The sequence below is a fragment of the Phyllobates terribilis genome, unplaced genomic scaffold (assembly GCF_046119375.1).
Source record: "Phyllobates terribilis strain yellow unplaced genomic scaffold, ASM4611937v1 Scaffold_3__8_contigs__length_932513732, whole genome shotgun sequence".
Lineage (NCBI taxonomy): Eukaryota > Metazoa > Chordata > Amphibia > Anura > Dendrobatidae > Phyllobates > Phyllobates terribilis.
Window position 1 is genome coordinate 413,295,629 of NW_027362763.1, and position 20,040 is coordinate 413,315,668.

Here is a 20,040-nt window from a genome sequence, read left to right on the forward strand (position 1 = left end):
TCAAATAAAAAAAAACCCCAAAAAACTACACATGTTTGGTATCTGCGTACTTGTACTGACCTGGAGAATCGTATTGCCAGGTCAGTTTTACCATATAGTGAACATGGTAAATTAAAAACAATTGTGGAATTGCACTTTTTTGCAATTTCAACCCACTTGGAATTTTCTTCCTGCTTACTTATAGTGGTTCATGCAATTTAATAAAGCTGACATATTTTACAACTTTCTGTTCTAAGCTTTTTTTGTGTAACAATTAGACAGCGTTGATAAGTTTGCCTCTATTTTTAGGTAATATTACATATCCCTAATTTCAACATGAATGAACTCTAAAAGTGTTTTGGTTATACCTGTTTTAGTTTTCGTACTCCTGTGGTGAAAAGTTCTTTAGGACCACTATCGCTGATGTCTACGCCATGTGACAACCGCCGTTCCAGCTATCTTCCACATACCCCAGCTAATTCCCATTTGCATCCTTTTCCGGTAGTATAACAGATTTCTAATACACAGTATATTAAATATACAGTATGTGTGTGTCTCTTTGTTGATCTTTGTCTGCCTTTTTTCTCGTTATCGCTCTTTTGCGCGCCTCGCTCTGCGCCTCTTCACATCTTCAGTTACTTTCCTGGAACGTTTGCCTTGATTCTTTTGTAGATTGCTACCCCTATCCCATCCAGTGAGTGCATTGTTGTGAAAGGCCGGGTGTACGCAGTATTGAAACAAATCGGCACTGGTGGATCTAGTAAGGTAAAAACTGTCGTTCAACAAATGAATAAAGCGCGCATGCTTCTCACAAGGATGCCCCCAGGGGACCTGTACTTGGTGTTTAATTGTGCCAAGTGACAATAAATGTCAATGCCCAAGTTGCTTAGCCTGAATCTCCTTTATTGTATGGAGCTGCTGCAATAGGTGTTAGTACCTAGTACTGTTCCAGCACTGCTTTATCCCTGACTTCCTGATATTGGAGACAACATATTTTGTTAATATTGTAGCTGGATCTGTGTAAATATGAAGTGACTACAGGAGAAATTCTACATGAACCTGTTTTGTCTTCCAATTATTTTTATAATTGTGTGTATATAATTATCATGTCTTGTGTCACAGGTTTTTCAAGTCATGGATGACAAGAAACACCTGTATGCAATAAAGTATGTGAACCTAGAGGAAGCCGATAAACAAACTATCGAGAGCTACCAGAATGAGATTTCCCATTTAAATAAACTTCAGCAACACAGCGATAAAATCATTCGTCTGTATGACTAGTAAGTATTCCTCTACTATTAATAAGGACCAGATCTAATCAAAAGCTGTAAACACTTATAGCTGTCGTTCTTCAGTGAAATAACCAAGCAATACATCTACATGGTGATGGAGTGTGGAAACATTGACCTTAATACTTGGCTCAGGAAGAAGAAGACGATTAATCCATGGGAAAGAAAGAGTTACTGGAAGAACATGTTAGAAGCTGTCCATACAATACACCAACATGGTAGGTAGTTTTCTGCAGCTCTAGGAAACCCTTGTGCAGGCATTTCTGTGTAAAGAGGTTCACGCTTGAGAACACACATCTCCTATCCAAAGAATGGGAGATAACTTTCCTAATCGCTGGGGGTCTGACCACCATGGACCCCAAAGATTGTGAGAACCGAGGCTCTGAAGAGTGCCCAGCAGAATGAAGTAGAAGTCAATCATGCATGATTCCTCTCCATATTCATTCTAATAGGAGCGCTGCGCTTGGCAATAATAATCTTTATTTTTTATATAGCGCCAACATATTCCGCAGAGCTTTACATACATTATCATTGCTGTCCCCATTGGGGCTCACAATCTAAATTCCCTATCGATATGTCTTTGGAGGGCCAGAGATTGGCAATCTCTGGCCCTCCCATTAGGAATGATCGGCCTCCGCTTCATTCAGCCAGGGCTCTTCATAGCCCCCGTTCTTGGGTAGGAGATATCTTTTAGCGTTGAGAACACCACTCATACTATCAAGTTCTGTGAGTCCTTTACATGGCTAATATTTAAAACCATGATCAATGTCATTTATGGATCATTCTGACTTTATTAACACCATCTGAACATCACAAACAAAACATTTCATGGCATTTTCAGCAAAACTTAAATCATGGAGTGCAACAGAAGACAGTACAAAAAACTTCCAAAGGAGAGTATTAGAAAGTGTTTATTTAGCTGGCAGGCAGACTGTCCCAGATTGCAAAGTACGTACTGCAAGGTACTGAAGAATTTAACCCCGGATAGAAATTCCTCCATCTGTGATATATAAAAAAAACTCTGAGCCTCTCTGTGAAGGATGGGGCTCTTCTCGGTTTCCATGATTTAGGGATGGTTAGTCCTAGTCAGTTGTAGTAGAAGGTTTCCATCAAATAGCGAGGAGGGTCTCTGCAAAATAATGTGTGGCCTGGTCACCTGTGACATGATATATATGTAATAAATATATATACAGTACAGACCAAAAGTTTGGACACACCTTCTCATTTAAAGATTTTTCTGTATTTTTGTGACTATGAAAATTGTACATTCACACTGAAGGCATCAAAACTATGAATTAACACATGTGGAATTATATAGTTAACAAAAAAGTGTGAAACAACTGAAAATATGTCTTATATTCTAGGTTCTTCAAAGTAGCCACCTTTTGCTTTGATGACTGCTTTGCACACTCTTGGCATTCTCTTGATGAGCTTCAAGAGGTAGTCACCGGAAATCGTCTTTCTACAATCTTGAAGGAGTTCCCAGAGATGCTTAGCACTTGTTGGCCCTTTTGCCTTCACTCTGCGGTCCAGCTCACCCCAAACCATCTCGATTATGTTCAGGTCTGGTGACTGTGGAGGCCAGGTCATCTGGCGTAGCACCCCATCACTCTCCTTCTTGGTCAAATAGCCCTTACACAGCCTGGAGTTGTGTTTGGGGTCATTGTCCTGTTGAAAAATAAATGATGGTCCAACTAAACGCAAGCCGGATGGAATAGCATGCCTCTGCAAGATGCTGCGGTAGCCATGCTGGTTCAGTATGCCTTCAATTTTGAATAAATCCCCAACAGTATCACCAGCAATGCACCATCACACCTCCTCCTCCATGCTTCACGGTGGGAACCAGGCATGTATAGTCCATCCGTTTATCTTTTCTGCATCGCACAAAGACACGGTGGTTGGAACCAAAGATCTCAAATTCGGACTCATCAGACCAAAGCACAGATTTCCACTGGTCTAATGTCCATTCCTTGTGTTCTTTAGCCCAAACTTGTCTCTTCTGCTTGTTGCCTGTCCTTAGCAGTGGTTTCCTAGCAGCTATTTTATCATGAAGACCTGCTGCACAAAGTCTCCTCTTAACAGTTGTTGAAGAGATGTGTCTGCTGCTAGAACTCTGTGTGGCATTGACCTGGTCTCTAATCTGAGCTGCTGTTAACCTGCGATTTCTGAGGCTGGTGACTCGGATAAACTTATCCTCAGAAGCAGAGGTGACTCTTGGTCTTCCTTTCCTGGGGCGGTCCTCATGTGAGCCAGTTTCTTTGTAGCGCTTGATGGTTTTTGCAACTGCACTTGGGGACACTTTCAAAGTTTTCCCAATTTTTCGCATTGACTGACCTTCATTTCTTAAAGTAATGATGGCCACTCGTTTTTGTTTACTTAGCTGCTTTTTTTCTTGCCATAATACAAATTCTAACAGTCTATTCAGTAGGACTATCAGCTGTGTATCCACCTGACTTCTGCACAACACAACTGATGGACCCAACCCCATTTATAAGGCAAGAAATCCCACTTATTAAACCTGACAGGGCACACCTGTGAAGTGAAAACCATTTCCGGTGACTACCTCTTGAAGCTCATCAAGATAATGCCAAGAGTGTGCAAAGCAGTCATCAAAGCAAAAGGTGGCTACTTTGAAGAACCTAGAATATAAGACATATTTTCAGTTGTTTCACACTTTTTTGTTAAGTATATAATTCCACATGTGTTAATTCATAGTTTTGATGCCTTCAGTGTGAATGTACAATTTTCATAGTCATGAAAATACAGAAAAATCTTTAAGGCTGTGTGCCCACGATGCGTTTTTAATGTGTTTCTGCAGAGGTTTTGCAGCTGCGGAAACGCATTAAAAACGCTTGGTAGAAGGCCTGCCATGTTCCCCAATGATAATCCGCATGTGCTGTGTACATGCTGCGGAAATTTCCACTGCGGATTATAATTGCGGAAAAAAACGCAGCACTACCAATTATTTTGTGGAAGTGCTGCGTTTTCGCCGCCATTGACTTGCATTAGAACGCACCAATTCCGCAAGACTGCATCTGTACTTGCTTAATTGGCGCGTTCTAATGTGCGGATGGTACCCGGGTGTGGAAGAGAGGAGAGTCTCATCCACACCCAGGAAACATTAAAAAATCTATAAAAAAAGAATAAAATAAAAAATAAATGTATATTTACCTTCCGGCGGCCCCCGCTGCGCTCCAACTTGCTTCCCGGCACTTTGCAGTGGATTGAAGGACCTGCGCTGACGTCATAGTCATTTGACGGGTCACGCGACGCTGACGTCGGCAGGTCTTTCAATTCACCGCTGCCGGCAGCCGGGACCGAGCGAAACAAGTCAGCGCGGGCCATCGGAGGGTAAGTATATATTTATTTTTTTATTTTTAACCACTCTCTCGGGTCACACTATATAAATCCATGCCATTTGTATGGATTTATATAGTGTGACCTAGTTGTCACAAGCACTTTCCAAGTGATGCTAAAATCGCTTGGAAAGCGCTTGTCAATCCGCATGCGGAAATGCAAGTGAAGAACGCTTCACATCCGCATGTCCCTGGCAGGAAAACGCATGTACAATCTGCATGTACAATCTGCATGTACAATCCGCATGCGTTTTTTTCTGCCAGGGAGATGCAGAAACGCTCAGGAAAAAATCCTGAGCATTTCTGCATCGTGGGCACATAGCCTAAATGAGAAGGTGTGTCCAAACTTTTGGTCTGTACTGTACATATAGATGTGTGTATGTATATATGTAGCAAGGGGATCAGATATGTACTCCCTGCTGTTTTCAGTGCCTCAGAATAGGTGGCAACAACCAGGTGACAGATTCTTTTAAGGCCCTTTATTAGCAAGAATAAACATTTGTCTTGTACGTTTTTCACACAAGAGACTAGGAGTGCAGATTGGAAATCCTTGGGGAGAGTTGTGCATTAAGCAGGATTCAGTGTCTGCATCTAGGTTCTTATTCCACAGTGCCCACTTGGGTGTGAGGAAATAATAATTTACTCAAAAAAAAACAAAAACACTCCAACACAGGGAGAAACGAAAAAAATTCTTACATATGTAGTTCTTGATTAGACTGGAATGCGTTACCGCATCACTGCAAGTCAGCGATGCTAACCACTGAGCCACTGGGCTGCTAATAATAATAATAATAATAATAAAGGAACGTAAATTATTTTACAGATTTTAGAAGTCTACCCTTGTTTTTTTTATTAGGTTTGGCTGGATTTTAACACGCATACTGTTTATCTTCTAGGTATTGTTCACAGTGATCTGAAGCCGGCAAACTTCTTGATTGTTGATGGGATGCTTAAGCTGATAGACTTTGGCATTGCAAACCAAATACACCCAGATCTAACCAGCATTGTGAAAGACTCTCAGGTATTTATACTGAATATTGCATTTCAGTTTTAATATTTAGATGTTTTACATTTCCATGGCTAAACTTTGATATAGTCTTAGCAGCAATAAAATCAATAGCTCTATGACTGCTGGGCCACTATTAGATCATGTTATCCAAGCTTGGCTTTCCTCTAGACACCAGGTCCACCTATAATTGTCCTTGAACTGACCTGTATCCAAGTAAAGCAAGTGTGATCTACAGCAATCAATGTGGGGTCTTAGCAGTTGTACCCTCACAATTCAATTATACTTCTTACTTGGATATGGCAAAAAATATTTTTGGTTGCGAAACGGTACTTGGGCATTTTTTAGATACAGATTTAAACAAGCCTGCTGTTCTCCTTTAATAAGAAGTCTTATTGCTTTGGTGTAATACTGTACAGTACATATTTCATGTTACAATCGGGGAAGTTTAAGTAGGTTGATGCGTAACAGGGACACTAGAATTTGCTTAACCATTCCCCAACATTGGACCGTGCTGGTACGTCCAATGTTGGGCCCCTGTCTTTGATGCAGGCTCTGGGGTTGATCCTGCATCATAGATGGCAAATGACGGCTGTTTTACAACCATCATCAGTCACTAACATTAGCAGGGAGGAACAATATGGAAGAGCAAAAATCCAGAAAATCGCTTGGGTGGGAAAGTGTTAAATATTGTCAGTAGTAAATTGACAAATTCATATTTTTTTTTAAATTTTGCAAGAAAGTCAGTTATTATAGCATAGTTGGCTTTTCATTGATTTTTCTTTTTATATTTTTCTTCCATTTAGGTGGGCACAATAAATTACATGCCGCCTGAGGCCATCAAAGATACCACATCATTTGGAGATAATGGAAGGCCTAGGTCAAAGGTAAAACCTGCCTATCATTGGGACAGTGTATATTTAGATCCTAGTTGATTATGTAATTATTTATTTTGCTCATAAGGGTAAATCTAGGATAGCGAGTTTGTGTAAAAATCAGGCGCATGTCTTCAAACTATTTATAGTGATTCTGCCAAGTTTGAAAGTTATCCCCTGTCCATAGGACAAAGGATAAGTTCCCGATCGCTAGGAGTCCAAAGGCTGGGACCCCTGCTGATCCTGAGAAGCCCCTGAAGAGCCCCACCTGAAGGGTGCGAAGGCAGAGCATATGTACACATCTGCTCCATTCATCCTGATTGGGACTGCAGAGATAGCAGAGCGCTGTGCTTGGCTGGTCTACGGCACTCCCATTAACAATGGATGGAGCAGAGGTGCACATAATCTATTCAGACGAGGGTCTTCAATTGTGAAATGATTAATGAGGTTTCATCACCCCTGAATTTACTGTCCACATCATAGACTTATAGGATGTGATCCAGTATCGCTCGGTAACACCAGTGGATCTGTGCTTCTGGTTGGTGTCCTATAGATGGCACTGGCCGAGTACATGTGAAAGCAGGACTAAGCATATTATCTTCAGAAGTTCTATTATCTACAATAGTACAGTCCTACAGTACAATTTCTGAATATATTCCCCGTGACATGAATACTTGTTTTTGTTTCTTCTAGATAAGTCCCAAAGGAGATGTGTGGTCTCTGGGATGTATACTTTACTGCATGACCTATGGGAAGACCCCATTCCAGCATATTACTAATCAGATCACAAAGCTCCATGCAATCTTGGACCCCAGTTATGTAATAGAAATACCGGATATACCAGAGAGGGACCTTCAGGACGTACTCAGAGTAAGATTTCTCTCATGTCTTGCAAGTTAAGGCAGCCGGTACTCCAAACAATTTAATAGTGTAAAGGAACGTTTCCAAGAACCGATCGGTGGCACTAAACAGCCGCCGATCAGCTACATGTTTACCTGTCGGTAGTCATTTAATATCCTGTTTACGCTGACTGATCTGTCTTCAGAGGCGCACTGAACAATCTGTAATTAAGGATTCAGTGCACATAGGCTAAAACTGTGCATGATCATTTTGTGAAGATCACTTCACCTGATTGTCAGACTGGGAACCTTCTTAGAAGCCGTTCTCAATAATCTTGCAGTGTAAATGGAGCAGCCAATATCATGAAATTTTCTAAATACTTAAAGGGGTTGTCCACTAATCAGACAACCCCTCCTCAATTGATATTCCTCCTAAAATAAAAACATCCTGTGTTCCCCTTCTGCACTGTTCCAGCGACATTGGTGCCAAGTCTCCCCAGGGCTCATGTGATGTTATGGCTAGTGATGAGCGAGTATGTTAGGTTAACTCTTTTGGCGAGTATGCTCGGGCGAGTACCGAGTATCTTCAGTGTACTCAGTGATCTGTTTGAATCACTCCCGTGTGCATGATTTGCGACTGTTTGACAGCTTTAATACATGTGAGGAATGATTAAGAAGCAAGCATTCCTCACATGTATTAAAGCTATCAAACAGTCGCAAATCATGCACACGGGAGTGATTAAAACATATCACCGAGTACGCTGAAGATACTCCGTACTCGCCCGAGCATACTCGCTCATCACTAGTTATGGCATATGAGACCTGCAGCCATTGTTGGGCAGCTTCACTCTCGCTTCCTTCAGACGAAACTGACATCTGGAAGAAGTGACAACTGCTGCTGTTCTCGGACTTCCTCCAGATGTCAGCTTCGTCTGAAGGAAGTGAGAGTACAATGGCTACTGATTGGCTGCAGGGCTGACGTGACATAAGAACATCGCGGGAGACTGTGTCGACCACTCGGGTGTCAACAGGCTTGTATTCCAGAAGGGGAATATTGCAGTTGATAAAGGGTTGTCCGAGTAATGGGCAACCCTTTTAAGGGCAAATCTTGTGGTTTGTTTTACTCACATGCAAACTGAAAATAAATAAAAAAAATCAGTAATTTATACAGTATGTAATTTATATGCATTTTGCTGCTGGTCATGTGTAATAGCCCTGATCTAAGTGTAAATCCACACGTGACAGAAATTTTCCTCTGGAAATTGACAGCAAAATCCACATGTGCCATAGATCAATAGTGGATTTTATTCCTGCCACATTGACAGTGGATTTGCTGCAGATTACAGTACAAGACTAGTGAATATGATTATACTGATGTTTTTGACCTGCTGCTGACACTTTCCAGGTGTTTTTTGTTCTTTTTTAAATCCTCCGCTTGCTCTTTCTGTTGTGGAAATTGTGCAGACTTCATAAATGTTATTTAGCAGTAGTAAAATATGCGGCAAAATCTATCAGATAAAGTCTTTTCATGCATTTTTTTTTTTTTAAATAAATGCGTGCATTTAGGGCTAAAATAGTTTTTTTTTCAATTCAGTTTCATTACAAATGTTGCACCTTTTGGCTCTTACAGGTTATTTGTTTCCCTACACAATTACCTTTTGTGGTCTGTGGTCATAAATCAATTGACAGGAGTTTAAAAAAAATATATAAGTTACTAAGTCTCCTATTGGACTGTCCGAATGAGTTCACCGAGGGATTCTCAGTGAACTCATTCTGCAGTCCGCAATAGTGTAACACAGAGAATACAGAAGGCAAACTGCAACATTTTATTCCAATAAAGTAATTTTCCTAACAGATTAATTCACCAATCATGTTGCAAAAAGGAGTACACCCCAATAAAAGTTTTAGGAGCAAAGCTAGCGTTTAGACTATAAAATTCTTATTAAGAGTAATTCAACCACAGGTAAGTGTAATTGTTCATTAAACCGGTGTCCAGCAGACAGTTGACTATAAAAGGACAATACTTAAAGAAACCCCTTTCCATTTCATGCTGTCAGCAATAGAACCACATGGAAGAGAAATGTCAAAAGACCTATGAAAGAAAATAATTTATTTACACAAAGATGAAGGTTACAAGATCAGCAAAGCTTTACTTTTCAGCTAGAATACAGTAGCAAAAGTGACGAGTGTAAGGAAGCTACATTTTATTGATGATTTCAGATGTACTGCTCTATATTGAAAGATGCTGCCATCACTCCTTGGTAGACATGCACTTTTACAACCTGACCAATGATCCAAAACACACATCCAAGGCCACTGTTGCATTTCTAAAGACGTTCAGGGTGAAAGTGATTCAGTGGCCAAGTATGTCTCCTGATCTGAACCCAACCGAACACCTATGCAAATTCTGAAGATCCTCACTCTACATCCAGCATCCAGGATCTAAATGAGGTTGTTCTTAACCCCCGAGCCTGTTTTCACCTTCATGACCGGGCCAAATCTTACAATTCTGCCCATTGTCACTTTGAGTTAATAACTCTGGAACGCTTCACCTGATTCTGAGATTGTTTTTTTCTTTACATATTGTACTTCATGATGCTGGTAAAAGTTCTTCGATATGACTTTGGTTTATTTGTTAAAATGGAAATTTTGTGAAAATTTAGCAATTTTCAAACTTTCAATTTTTATGCCTTTAAATCAGAGGGTTATGTCACACAAAATAGTTAATAACATTTCCCACCTGTCTACTTATTTATTATAATTATAGCGGCATTTATTCCATGGCACTTTACATGTGAGAAAGCGGTATACATAGCGAAAACAATTACAATAATCTTGAACAAAACGTGATGGCAACAGGTACAGGAGGAGGGAGGACCCTGCCCGCGAGGGCTCACACTCTACAAGGGATGGGTGAGGGTAGGGCTGGTCGTGCCGCGGTATGGCGGAGCAGTTGTTACTGCAGGTTGTACACTTGTCGGAAGAGGTGGGTCTTCAGGTTCCTTTTGAAGGTTTCCACGGTAGGAGAGAGTCTGATATGTTGGGGTAGAGAGTTCCAGAGTAGGGGGGATGCACGGGAGAAATCTTGTATGCGATTGTGGAAAGAGGGGATCAGGGGGGAGTAGAGAAGGAGGTCCTTTGAGGATCGGAGGTTGCGTGTGGGTATGTATTGGGAGACTAGGTCAGAGATATATGGAGGAGACAGTTTGTGAATGGCTTTATATGCCATTGTTAGGGTTTTGAACTGGAGTCTCTGGGTAATGGGGAGCCAGTGAAGAGATTGACAGAGAGGAGAGGCCGGGGAATAGCGGGGGGACAGGTTGATTAGTCGGGCAGCGGAGTTTAGGATAGATTGGAGGGGTGCGAGAGTGTTGGAAGGGAGGCCACAGAGCTGGAGGTTGCAATAGTGAAGGCTGGAGATGATGAGGGCATGATCTAGTGTTTTTGCAGATTCATGGTTGAGAAATGTGTGGATCCAGGAGATATGTTTAAGTTGGAGTCGGCAGGAAGTAGAAAGGGCTTGGATATGTGGTTTGAAGGAGAGTTCAGAGTCCAGGGTTACCCCAAGGCAGCGAGCTTGCGGGACTGGGGAGAGTTAACAGCCATTGACGTCGATAGGTCAGTTGGGGGGGTTGAGTGAGATGGCGGAAATATGATGAATTCTGTTTTGTCCATGTTAAGTTTTAGAAATCTAGCAATCTTTACAGCAGCACAATTTTGGAAACGTAAATTTTTTTTTGTTTACCAGCGATTTCTCTTTCTTCCAATAAAATTAACAAAAACATTTTTTTAGGGACCACATCACTTTTGAAGTGACTTTGAGGGGTCTATATGACAGAAAATACCCAAAAATGACACCATTCTAAAAACTGCACCCAAGGTGCTTAAAACCACGTTCAAGACGTTTATTAACCCTTCAAGTGCTTCACAGGAACTTTTAAAATGTGGAAGGAAAAAATAAACCTAACTATTTTTCAGAAAAATTTTATTTTAGACCCAGTTTTTTAGCATTTTTGTAAAGGTAACAGGAACAAATGGACACCAAAATTTGTTATGCAATTTCTCCTGAGTAAGCCGATACCCAATATGTGATGGAGTACTACTGTTTGGGCGCACGGCAGGGCTTAGAAGGGAAGGAGCGCCATTTGACTTTTTGAATACAAAATTTGCTGGAATAATGAGCGGACGCCATGTCACGTTTGGGGAGCCCCTGATGTGCCTAAACAGTGGAAGACCCCTCAGGGAACTTGTCTAGATGTGTGGGGAGCATCTTGAACCCCCAAGGGCTTCACAGAAGTTTATAACATAAAGCCGTGAAAAAAAGAACATTTTTCTCAGTTTTTAGCCTCAAATTTTTATATTCAAAGGAGTCACAAGAGAAAATGGACCCCAAAATTTGTTTTGCAATTTCTCCTGAGCACGTAGATACCCCATATGTGGGGGAAAATTATTGTTTGGGCGCACGACAGGGCTCAGAAAGGAAGGAGTGACGTTTTCGAACACAGACTTTTGATGGAATGGTCTGCGGGTGTTTTATCGCGTTTGGAGAGCCCCTGATGTGCCTAAACAGTGGAAAACACCCACAAGTGACCCCATTTTGGAAACTAGATCCCTCAAGGAATTTATTTAGATGTGTGGTGAGCACGTTGAACCCACAGGTGCTTCACAGAATTTTACAATTTGGATCTGTGAAAATGAAAAAAATATATATTTTTCCCACAAAAATGTTGTTTTAGCCCCTCATTTTTTTCATTTTCACGAGGATAGCTGGAGAAAATGGACCCCAAATTGTGTTGTACAATTTTTCCTGTGTACGCCGATAGCCCATATGTGGTCGAAAACTACTTTTGAGGCACAGTGCCAAGCTTTGAGGAGAAGTGCCATATTCGAGTTCAGATTTTGCTGGACTGATTTGAGGGTGCCGTGTCACATTGGCAGAGCCCTTGAAGTGCCAGAACAGCAGACCCACCATAAGTGACCCCATTTTACAAACTACGCCACTCAATGAATCCATCTACGGGTGCAGTGATCATATTGTCACCAGAGGTGGGTCACAGAATTTTATACAATTGGGCAGTGAAAAAAAAAAATTACATTTTTACCACCCAAATTTTGTTTTGGCCTCAGATTTTACATTTTCACTCTGGTAAATGGGTAAAAATGGCAACAAAATGAGTCCCACAATTTCTGCTGAATTTGGCAATACCCCATATGTGGCTGCTTAGCCACACAGCGAGACTCTGGAGGGACACAGGAGCATTCCTATGCCTTATAAACTCTCAGGGCTGCACTGACACACAAAGTTGCTAGATCACTTACTGCGCATTATTTAGCAACTTTTCTAGCTCTGGTGGCCCAGATGTCGTCATGACGACATCGGGTCACCATGGCAATGATCGGGACTTTGCGATGACGTCGCAGGGTCTCCAATCCAAGGGCAGAGGGGCTTTCTTCCCTCTGCCTGCACACTAAATGCTGCGATCGCAGCATTTAGTGGGTTAAAGTGCCGGGAGCGGTGCGGGTACCACTCCTGGCACTGGGTCCTGGGTGTCAGCTGTCAGAATCATCTGACACCCGGTGGCGATTGCCCACGCACAGCCCCCTGTGTGCGGGCGATCGCCATGATGTGTATATATACTGCTTGGTCGGGAAGGGGTTAAAGGGTTTAACCCCTTCTTAAACTAAATGTTCGGCCCGATAAAATAACAAATAAAATAAACAAACCTATACTCTCCTCTTGTGCCAGCTCTGTTCCAGTGATGTCGGCACTCGCGGTCTCGTGGGCTGTGATGCGGTGGAATGACACCACTGGAACAGAGCTGGCACAAGAGGCGAGTATAGATTTGTTTATTTGATCGGGGCAGAACATTTTAGTTTAAGAAGGGGTTATACTAGTAGTGGAAAACCCCTTTAAAGAACGGAAAAGGATAGGTGTTGCAATATGTGGCCAACTTTTTTTATTCCATGCATAGAAAACTTGGTATTATCCTTAAAATTCATGAAGGTCATACAAAATACTAGATGTAGCAGTTTATGTGGAGTGTAATCATTTTTGCATTAACATATTTGCGTAAGGCTGAAGATTTCAAAATGAAAGTTCTATTATGTACTTTCATGTTATGGGTTAAAGTATGCTCTATGAAACAGTTTTGTCCCAATTTTGGAAATTGTTCTAGTGTCCAGTGAGATATTGATTACAATCTTACTTTTTAAAGGCGGTGTACTCAATTATGCTGAATCCGGTATATATATGCGTGTGTGTGTATGCATATTTGTATATGCGCATACATACATACGTATAATATATCTTACCCAAAACTGCCAAATCTCGCTGATTTTATTTTACGTCTCAAATTTAAGTATATAATGTTAAAATTCTCACGACCACTTTTTTTTTTTCTAAAGAAATGTTTAGTGAGAAATCCCAAGGCCCGAATATCCATTGCAGAGTTGCTGGGCCATCCATACGTGCAGATCCAGACTCATACACATACAGGTATGTGCAGGACTTGTGCTGGTTTACGTCAGGCCTGTTACTAGCTGACCTGCAGTAAATGATCGCGCAGCGGTTATCTCTTGTACCCCACTGCCATGTTATCTGACCACATTTTTGTCTGCCACTGGAATGAAGGTGCCCTGGGTACAGAATACATAATTGTAGGGTGTGGGCTAATCTGTAACCAGCGGTATTTAATGGTTAACACACTACAGATAATCAATTAAGATTTATTGGTGAAACTTACAATTCTGCTCTTAAACGACGACGTCTCTCAGTTATCTACATAAGCTATTGGTGCCTTCAGAAATCTGCTGATTGCTGTTGGGAACACTGTGTTTTATCTGCGCCCCTGCCAGACGTGTTACCGAGCAGCTCCGCTTTAGTTGTGTAACTGTCACCTGAGCACCCATAATGCACTGCTTTCCAGAAACCAGCAGCAATCTGGGAATAGAAAACTATTTGGTTGTGCCTGTCCATGTGGCACTGCAGCTCACAGCAGCCTGGTCACATTTAACTAACAGGACTGAGCTGCAGTATCGGGCACGGATACAATTGTATGTGGGACACTGTGGCAGTATAAACAAACAATGAAGGGGGTGCAGTGGCTCCTCCTTCTTTTTTTTTTTTTTTTCCTCACTCATGACCACACCACGTAAGAGAGGGGATTCACCCTTCAAGTACTGGAAAGCTACAGGATGAAAAGGCAGGACCGCGCTCACGCATCAGTTGGTTTCCGATCCTTGACTGGGGAATCTTCGTTTGGCTCGGCAGTACTGGATGAAAATGATAAGATCTACCCAGGTGTGGCAGTTGGTGCAGGGATCCTTCAAACGCTGCAGTGGGATCCAGGGGGACTTGACTGTCGTGCAGGCGCAAGTAGCGGCGCCATTCTCTGTCTTTGGCCGGCTGCAGCGCATCCCGAGTGTGCGCATGCGCTAGGCGCGCATGCCATGATGACGAGTGTGTCAGTGATATTGACCCAGAGGTTATTTTTTCATTGTTTGGCAGGTCCTGCATTTAAAATGCAATTAGACTGCCGGCAAAGTGGGTTCTTTACAGTCCCTCCAACAGTTATGAAGCAGCAGCGGGAGCACCAGCAGGAGCATGTTGAGTGGAAGCAGCAACATCAGTGGCAGTGGTAATCGCTCCCCTGAGAGGTGTGGCACCAAGAGTGACAGTAGGACCAGTCAGCAAAGCCACAGCTCCAGTAAGGTGGCTCTTGAGAGAATGGATAAATCCACAGCCTCCAGAGGGGATCTGTTGGTGATATGATTCCTCCTCCAAATCTGGTACCCTTGATAACTTCTGATTGTTAAGTGATTTTTGTGAAAGTTCACTTTGTAATGGGGCATCTCTTGTTATGTTATTATCAGTGAAAACCTAGGAAGTGTATAATGAAGTCTAATCACAGGGATGTTGCACTCTGTAAAGAAGGGTTGCCCAGATCTTTGCAGAAAAGACTCTGTCAATCCTGCATTGAACAGACTGTTTGTGAAGAATCCCCTAACTTTGCCTCAGAATTAAGATTCATCATTAGTGCTGAGGTCAAGAAAACCCTAAAGTCCCCAACTCATGGGGAGGAAGAAAGGGGTAGGAAAGTTAGGAAGTCTAGGAGATCATCCCCACAATCGGACGAATCCAATAGGTCAAAGGGTGAATACGTGTCTTAGGATTCCTCTTCTACTTCATCATCGGATGGCGGTACTGGGGGGGGTGTCAGACTTTCCCTGTTAATGAAAAGATCCAAGCCTTCGTCAGAAGAGAATGGAAGAAACTTGAGGAGAGGTTCCTTTTCTTCATCGTTTAAAAGGAAATATCTTTTTGATGATGCCTTGACATCATCTTGGTATAAAGCCACGAAATTAGATGTAGCTGTCTCAAAGGCATCAAAAAGGTTCACTTTACCCTTTGAAGATATGGGGATGCTTAAGGATCCCTTGGATAGGAAGGCGGATAGCTTTCTTAAGGGTAATTGAGAATTATCGGCAGGAGCTCTGAAACCAGCCATCTCGGCAACATGTGCAGCCAGATATTTAATGGTTTGGCTGGATCATCTGGAAGGTCAACTGAAGGTTAAGGTGACAAGGGACAGTATTTTGGCCACAATTCCGTTAATGAAGGAAGCAGCAACCTTTCTATCTGATGCTTCAGCGGATTCTGCAAGCCTGGGAGGTATATCAGCAGCACTTTCTAATGCAGCCCGTTGAGCTCTCTGCTTGAAATGCTGGCGGGGGGATATTCAAGCTAAGTGAAAGCTATGCTTTATCCCATGTGTAGGGGAATACCTATTTAGGCCAGTCTTAGACGACATTTTGTAAAAAGCAGGAGACTGCAAAAAAGGATTATCCAATTTTTACATTCCAGCTTATAGAAGATCCTTTCGGAAAAGGTTTAACAGGAGAAGACCCCCTCAGGAATCAAGATACATGGGGTGACCGGAGGAAAAAAAGAAGAGGTTTGATGTTTGGTGGTCCCTCCCATGAAATAAAGAAATCCTCCCTGTGACTCCTGTCCCTGTGTATGGGGAAGGCTCTTGCTCTTTTTTTCCCTGCCTGGGAAAAAATTTTGACAAGCGACAAGGTTCTCAACTAGTGAGATCCGGCCTAAGGCTGGAATCTCAAGCTGTTACTCCACAGAAGTTTACTCTGACATCTCCACGGGCTTCTCCGAGGGAACAGCTAGCCTTGGAATCTGAGGTCCTAGATCTGGTAAAGAAGTTCGTCCTTTTGGAGGTCCCTATACAAGATAAGTGGGAAGGGTTTTATTCACCTCTCTTTTTGATAAAAAAAGCCAGACAGGAATTTCAGGACAGAAATTTACTTGAGGGGTCTGAACAGATTCCTGAAAGTTCAGACATTCAAGATGGAGTCCTTAAGATCAACCATAAAGATGCTTTTCTTTGGACTGTTATATGGCTGTCCTGGATCTGAAGGATGCGAACTATCACGTGCCGATACATGTGGAATACCATAAATTCTGCAGACTAGCTTTAATCAAAAGGAGAAATCTAACACTTTCAGTACAGAGCCCTTCCAGTCTGACTGCAGTGGCCCCTCGGGTCTTTACAAAAAGTAATAGCGGAAGGGTCAGCTCACCTTCGAGAGAAAGATGTGCCTGTAGTCCCATATCTGAATGACTTCCTAATTATAGGCAGTTCGGTTAATCACTGCAACATTCAGCTAGAAGAGGTCAACACTACCTTGAAAAACTTAGGTGGGCTGCTAAATCTAAAAAAATTGAGGCTAAAGCCCCTGAAAGTGCAGATCGTTTTACTCTTGCTGGACTCCAGAAATCAGGAATGTTGTCTTCCAGAGGGCAATATAGAAAGAATATGTAGCCAGCTATTAAATGCGGTAAAAGTCCCCACCATGTCCTTCTGGGAGGCTGTGTATTTGCTGGGTTCTCTGACATCATGTATTCATTCAGTGTTATGGGCCCAGTTTCATCCAGACAGTTTCAGTGGGATATTCGAAGGAACAATTTTACCTTGAAAGCACATCTGGAAGGGAGAATATCCCCGATAATGACCCACTCCCTTCATTGGTGGTTGAACATAGAAAATCTAGCCAAAGGGGTTCCTTAGGTAAACCAGATTTCAAGGATTATTGCCACAGATGCAAGCCCCAAGGCATATATAAAAGGAAAAGATAACAGCAAGGGGGACTTTTTAAGCCACAAACTGCCAAAGCAGGGAAAATGAAAATTGATTCATTCAATGCCCAGTCAGATTGTGAACATGTAGGGCCTGCCGGACATGGACTCATTTGCAAACAGACAATTCAGGAAGGTGGAAAAATGTTGTTCTCTGAATCCCGGGGAGAATACTCAGGTAGTGGATGCCTTTCTGATCAGATGAAGTTACAATCTAGCATATGCCTTTCCACCCGTGATTCTAATTCCAGCAGTCCTGAGTTAAATCAGGGAAGACAGGGCAAGAGTCATCCTGATGGCACCCTTCTGGCCCAAGAGTCTGTGATTTTCATGGCTGAGAATGAAGTCTGTCACCGAGCCTTGGGTGCTACCTGAAGTTCCAGATCTTCTCCCTCAGGGCCTGATACGACATCCTCAAGCAGGAAGCCTACATTTAACAGCATGAAACTTGAGAGGTCGTTTTTGAAAGACAGCGTTTTCTCCTAACCTGATTTCTACCCTGCTGCAAAGTAGGAAGGCAGTCACCACGAATATCTATGGTAGGACCTAGAGAAAATTCCTAGCCACTTCAGAACCAAAGCTGGGAGAGGGAGGACCAGTCAGTTCTATTTTAGTTCCTTCAAAAAGGTCTAAAGCAGGGACTCTGCACTAGCGCCCTCAAAGTTCAGGTTTCAGGTTTCGGCCTATGGAGTGTTCTATCATTGTGACCTGGCAGGTAACCATTGAGTTTCCCATTTTATTAAAACTTTCTCTAGATACCGACCAATTCCCAGGCCAAATTTACCTCCATACGATTTCAATCTGGTTGTGTCAGTCCTGACAGATTCTCTTTTTTGAGCCTATAGACTTTATATCCGTAAAGATTCTCACTAAAAACAGTCCTTCTAGTGGCCATAACATCAGTTCTCAGGGTTAGCGACCTCTAGTCCCTGTTACTAGGTTCTCCCTTCACTCAGATCCTGGAAGATAGTCATTTCAATGCCAGTTCCCTAAAGTAGCTTCCAGGTTCCATTACGCAAGAAGTAGTTCTTTTATTTTTCTGTGCTAATCCCAAAAATCACAAATAAAAGAAACTTCATACGCCAGACCTCAAAAGATGTTTGATTAAATACTTATCAGTTACGGCTTTTCTGGAGAAAAGCGAGATCGTTATTTATCTTTTTTCTGTATCTTAGAAAGGGGCTTAAAGCCTCTAAATGTACCCTAGCCAGATGGATTAGGGAAGCCACCAGTTTAGATTATACTGTGAGTGATAGTATTATTCCAGAAGGGCTAAAGGCTCACTTCACAAGAGCCGTTGTAACCTCCTGGGTGGAGAGGTCATACGAGTCCCTTGAACAGATTTGTAAGGCAGCGACATGGTCCACTTTCTACTTATTATAGGTTGGATTTGGCTTCCTCTTCTGATCTCACCTTTGGGAGAAGTGTTTAGCAGGCTGTGGTCCCTCCCTGAATACTTATTTCTCTGTAATTCTCTCCGTGGTGCTGTCGTGGGTGAGATAAAAACATAATTACTTACTGGTAATGTAATTTTTCAGAGCCCATGACAGCACTCTTATATTCCCTCCCATCACTTGTATGGGTAAACACTATTTCACTTTTGGTGTAATGTTACTTAGTGCTTAAGGGAAACATGTGGTGTTTGGTGTTCAATGCTGTTTGTAAATAACCATTTGTAGGTTCTCTTGTGCTTTGTAATCCAACGGATGCGTGGGAGAGGTACCACCCTTTTATCCTGTAGGTTTCTTGACCTTGAAGGGTGGATCCCCTCTCACTGTGGTGCTGTTGTTAATTCTGAAAAATTACATTACTGGTAAGTCTTTCCATCTGATTTGGCAAGGTGTTGGATCCCCAGAATCGGATATTGATGGCATTTTCAAAGAAAACTACACCTTTAAGGCTGCGTGCACACGATGCGTTTTTCATGCGTTTATGCTGTGGAATTTCCGCAGCGGAAACGCATCAAAAACGTATGGTAATCCGCACCCCATGGTCCCCATTGGCATTCCGCAATGTCAATGCACATGCTGTGGATTTTTCCGCAGCGTTTCTGCAGCGCAAATAAATCCGCAGCATGTTCATTAATTTTGCGGAAGCGCCGCCATTGACTTGCATTGAGACGCATAGAATCCGTGTCTGTACATTTGTACAAGCGGATTTTATGCGTCTCAATGTGCGGATGGTACCCAGTTCTGGAGCAGAGAAGACTCTCCTCCAGACCTGGGTACCATTGTACCTGTAAAAAATATAATAAAGTAATAAATAAAGTTTATATTCACCTGTCCGGCGGCCCCTGCAGCGCTTCTCCTTCCAGGACCTGAGATGACGTCGCGGTCATGTGACCGCAGGCTGTCTCTGAGATGCCGGCAACCCGGAAATAGCCAGGACGAGCGCGACAGCACACGCGGCGGGGGATTGGGGGTAAGTATAGCTTTATTTTTTTATTTTTACGGTCACACTGTATAAATCCATGGCGGTTGCATGGATTTATATAGTGTGACCAAGTTGTCAAGCACTTTCCAAGTGATGCTATCGCCTGGAAAGTG

General features: G+C 42.4%; 1 protein-coding gene across 3 annotated transcripts in view; it reads left to right on the forward strand.

Annotated features, from left to right (window-relative positions):
- The window catches only part of TTK (TTK protein kinase), a 58,790-nt gene that overhangs the window by 32,980 nt on the left and 5,770 nt on the right, over positions 1-20,040 (forward strand). For all 3 annotated transcript variants that reach the window (XM_073675612.1, XM_073675611.1, XM_073675613.1), the window contains 8 exons: positions 357-480; positions 652-744; positions 1,102-1,259; positions 1,335-1,486; positions 5,521-5,645; positions 6,437-6,517; positions 7,199-7,375; positions 13,750-13,840. In XM_073675612.1, the coding sequence (XP_073531713.1) occupies positions 357-480; positions 652-744; positions 1,102-1,259; positions 1,335-1,486; positions 5,521-5,645; positions 6,437-6,517; positions 7,199-7,375; positions 13,750-13,840 (1,001 nt within the window). The remainder of the gene's footprint in view (positions 1-356; positions 481-651; positions 745-1,101; positions 1,260-1,334; positions 1,487-5,520; positions 5,646-6,436; positions 6,518-7,198; positions 7,376-13,749; positions 13,841-20,040) is intronic.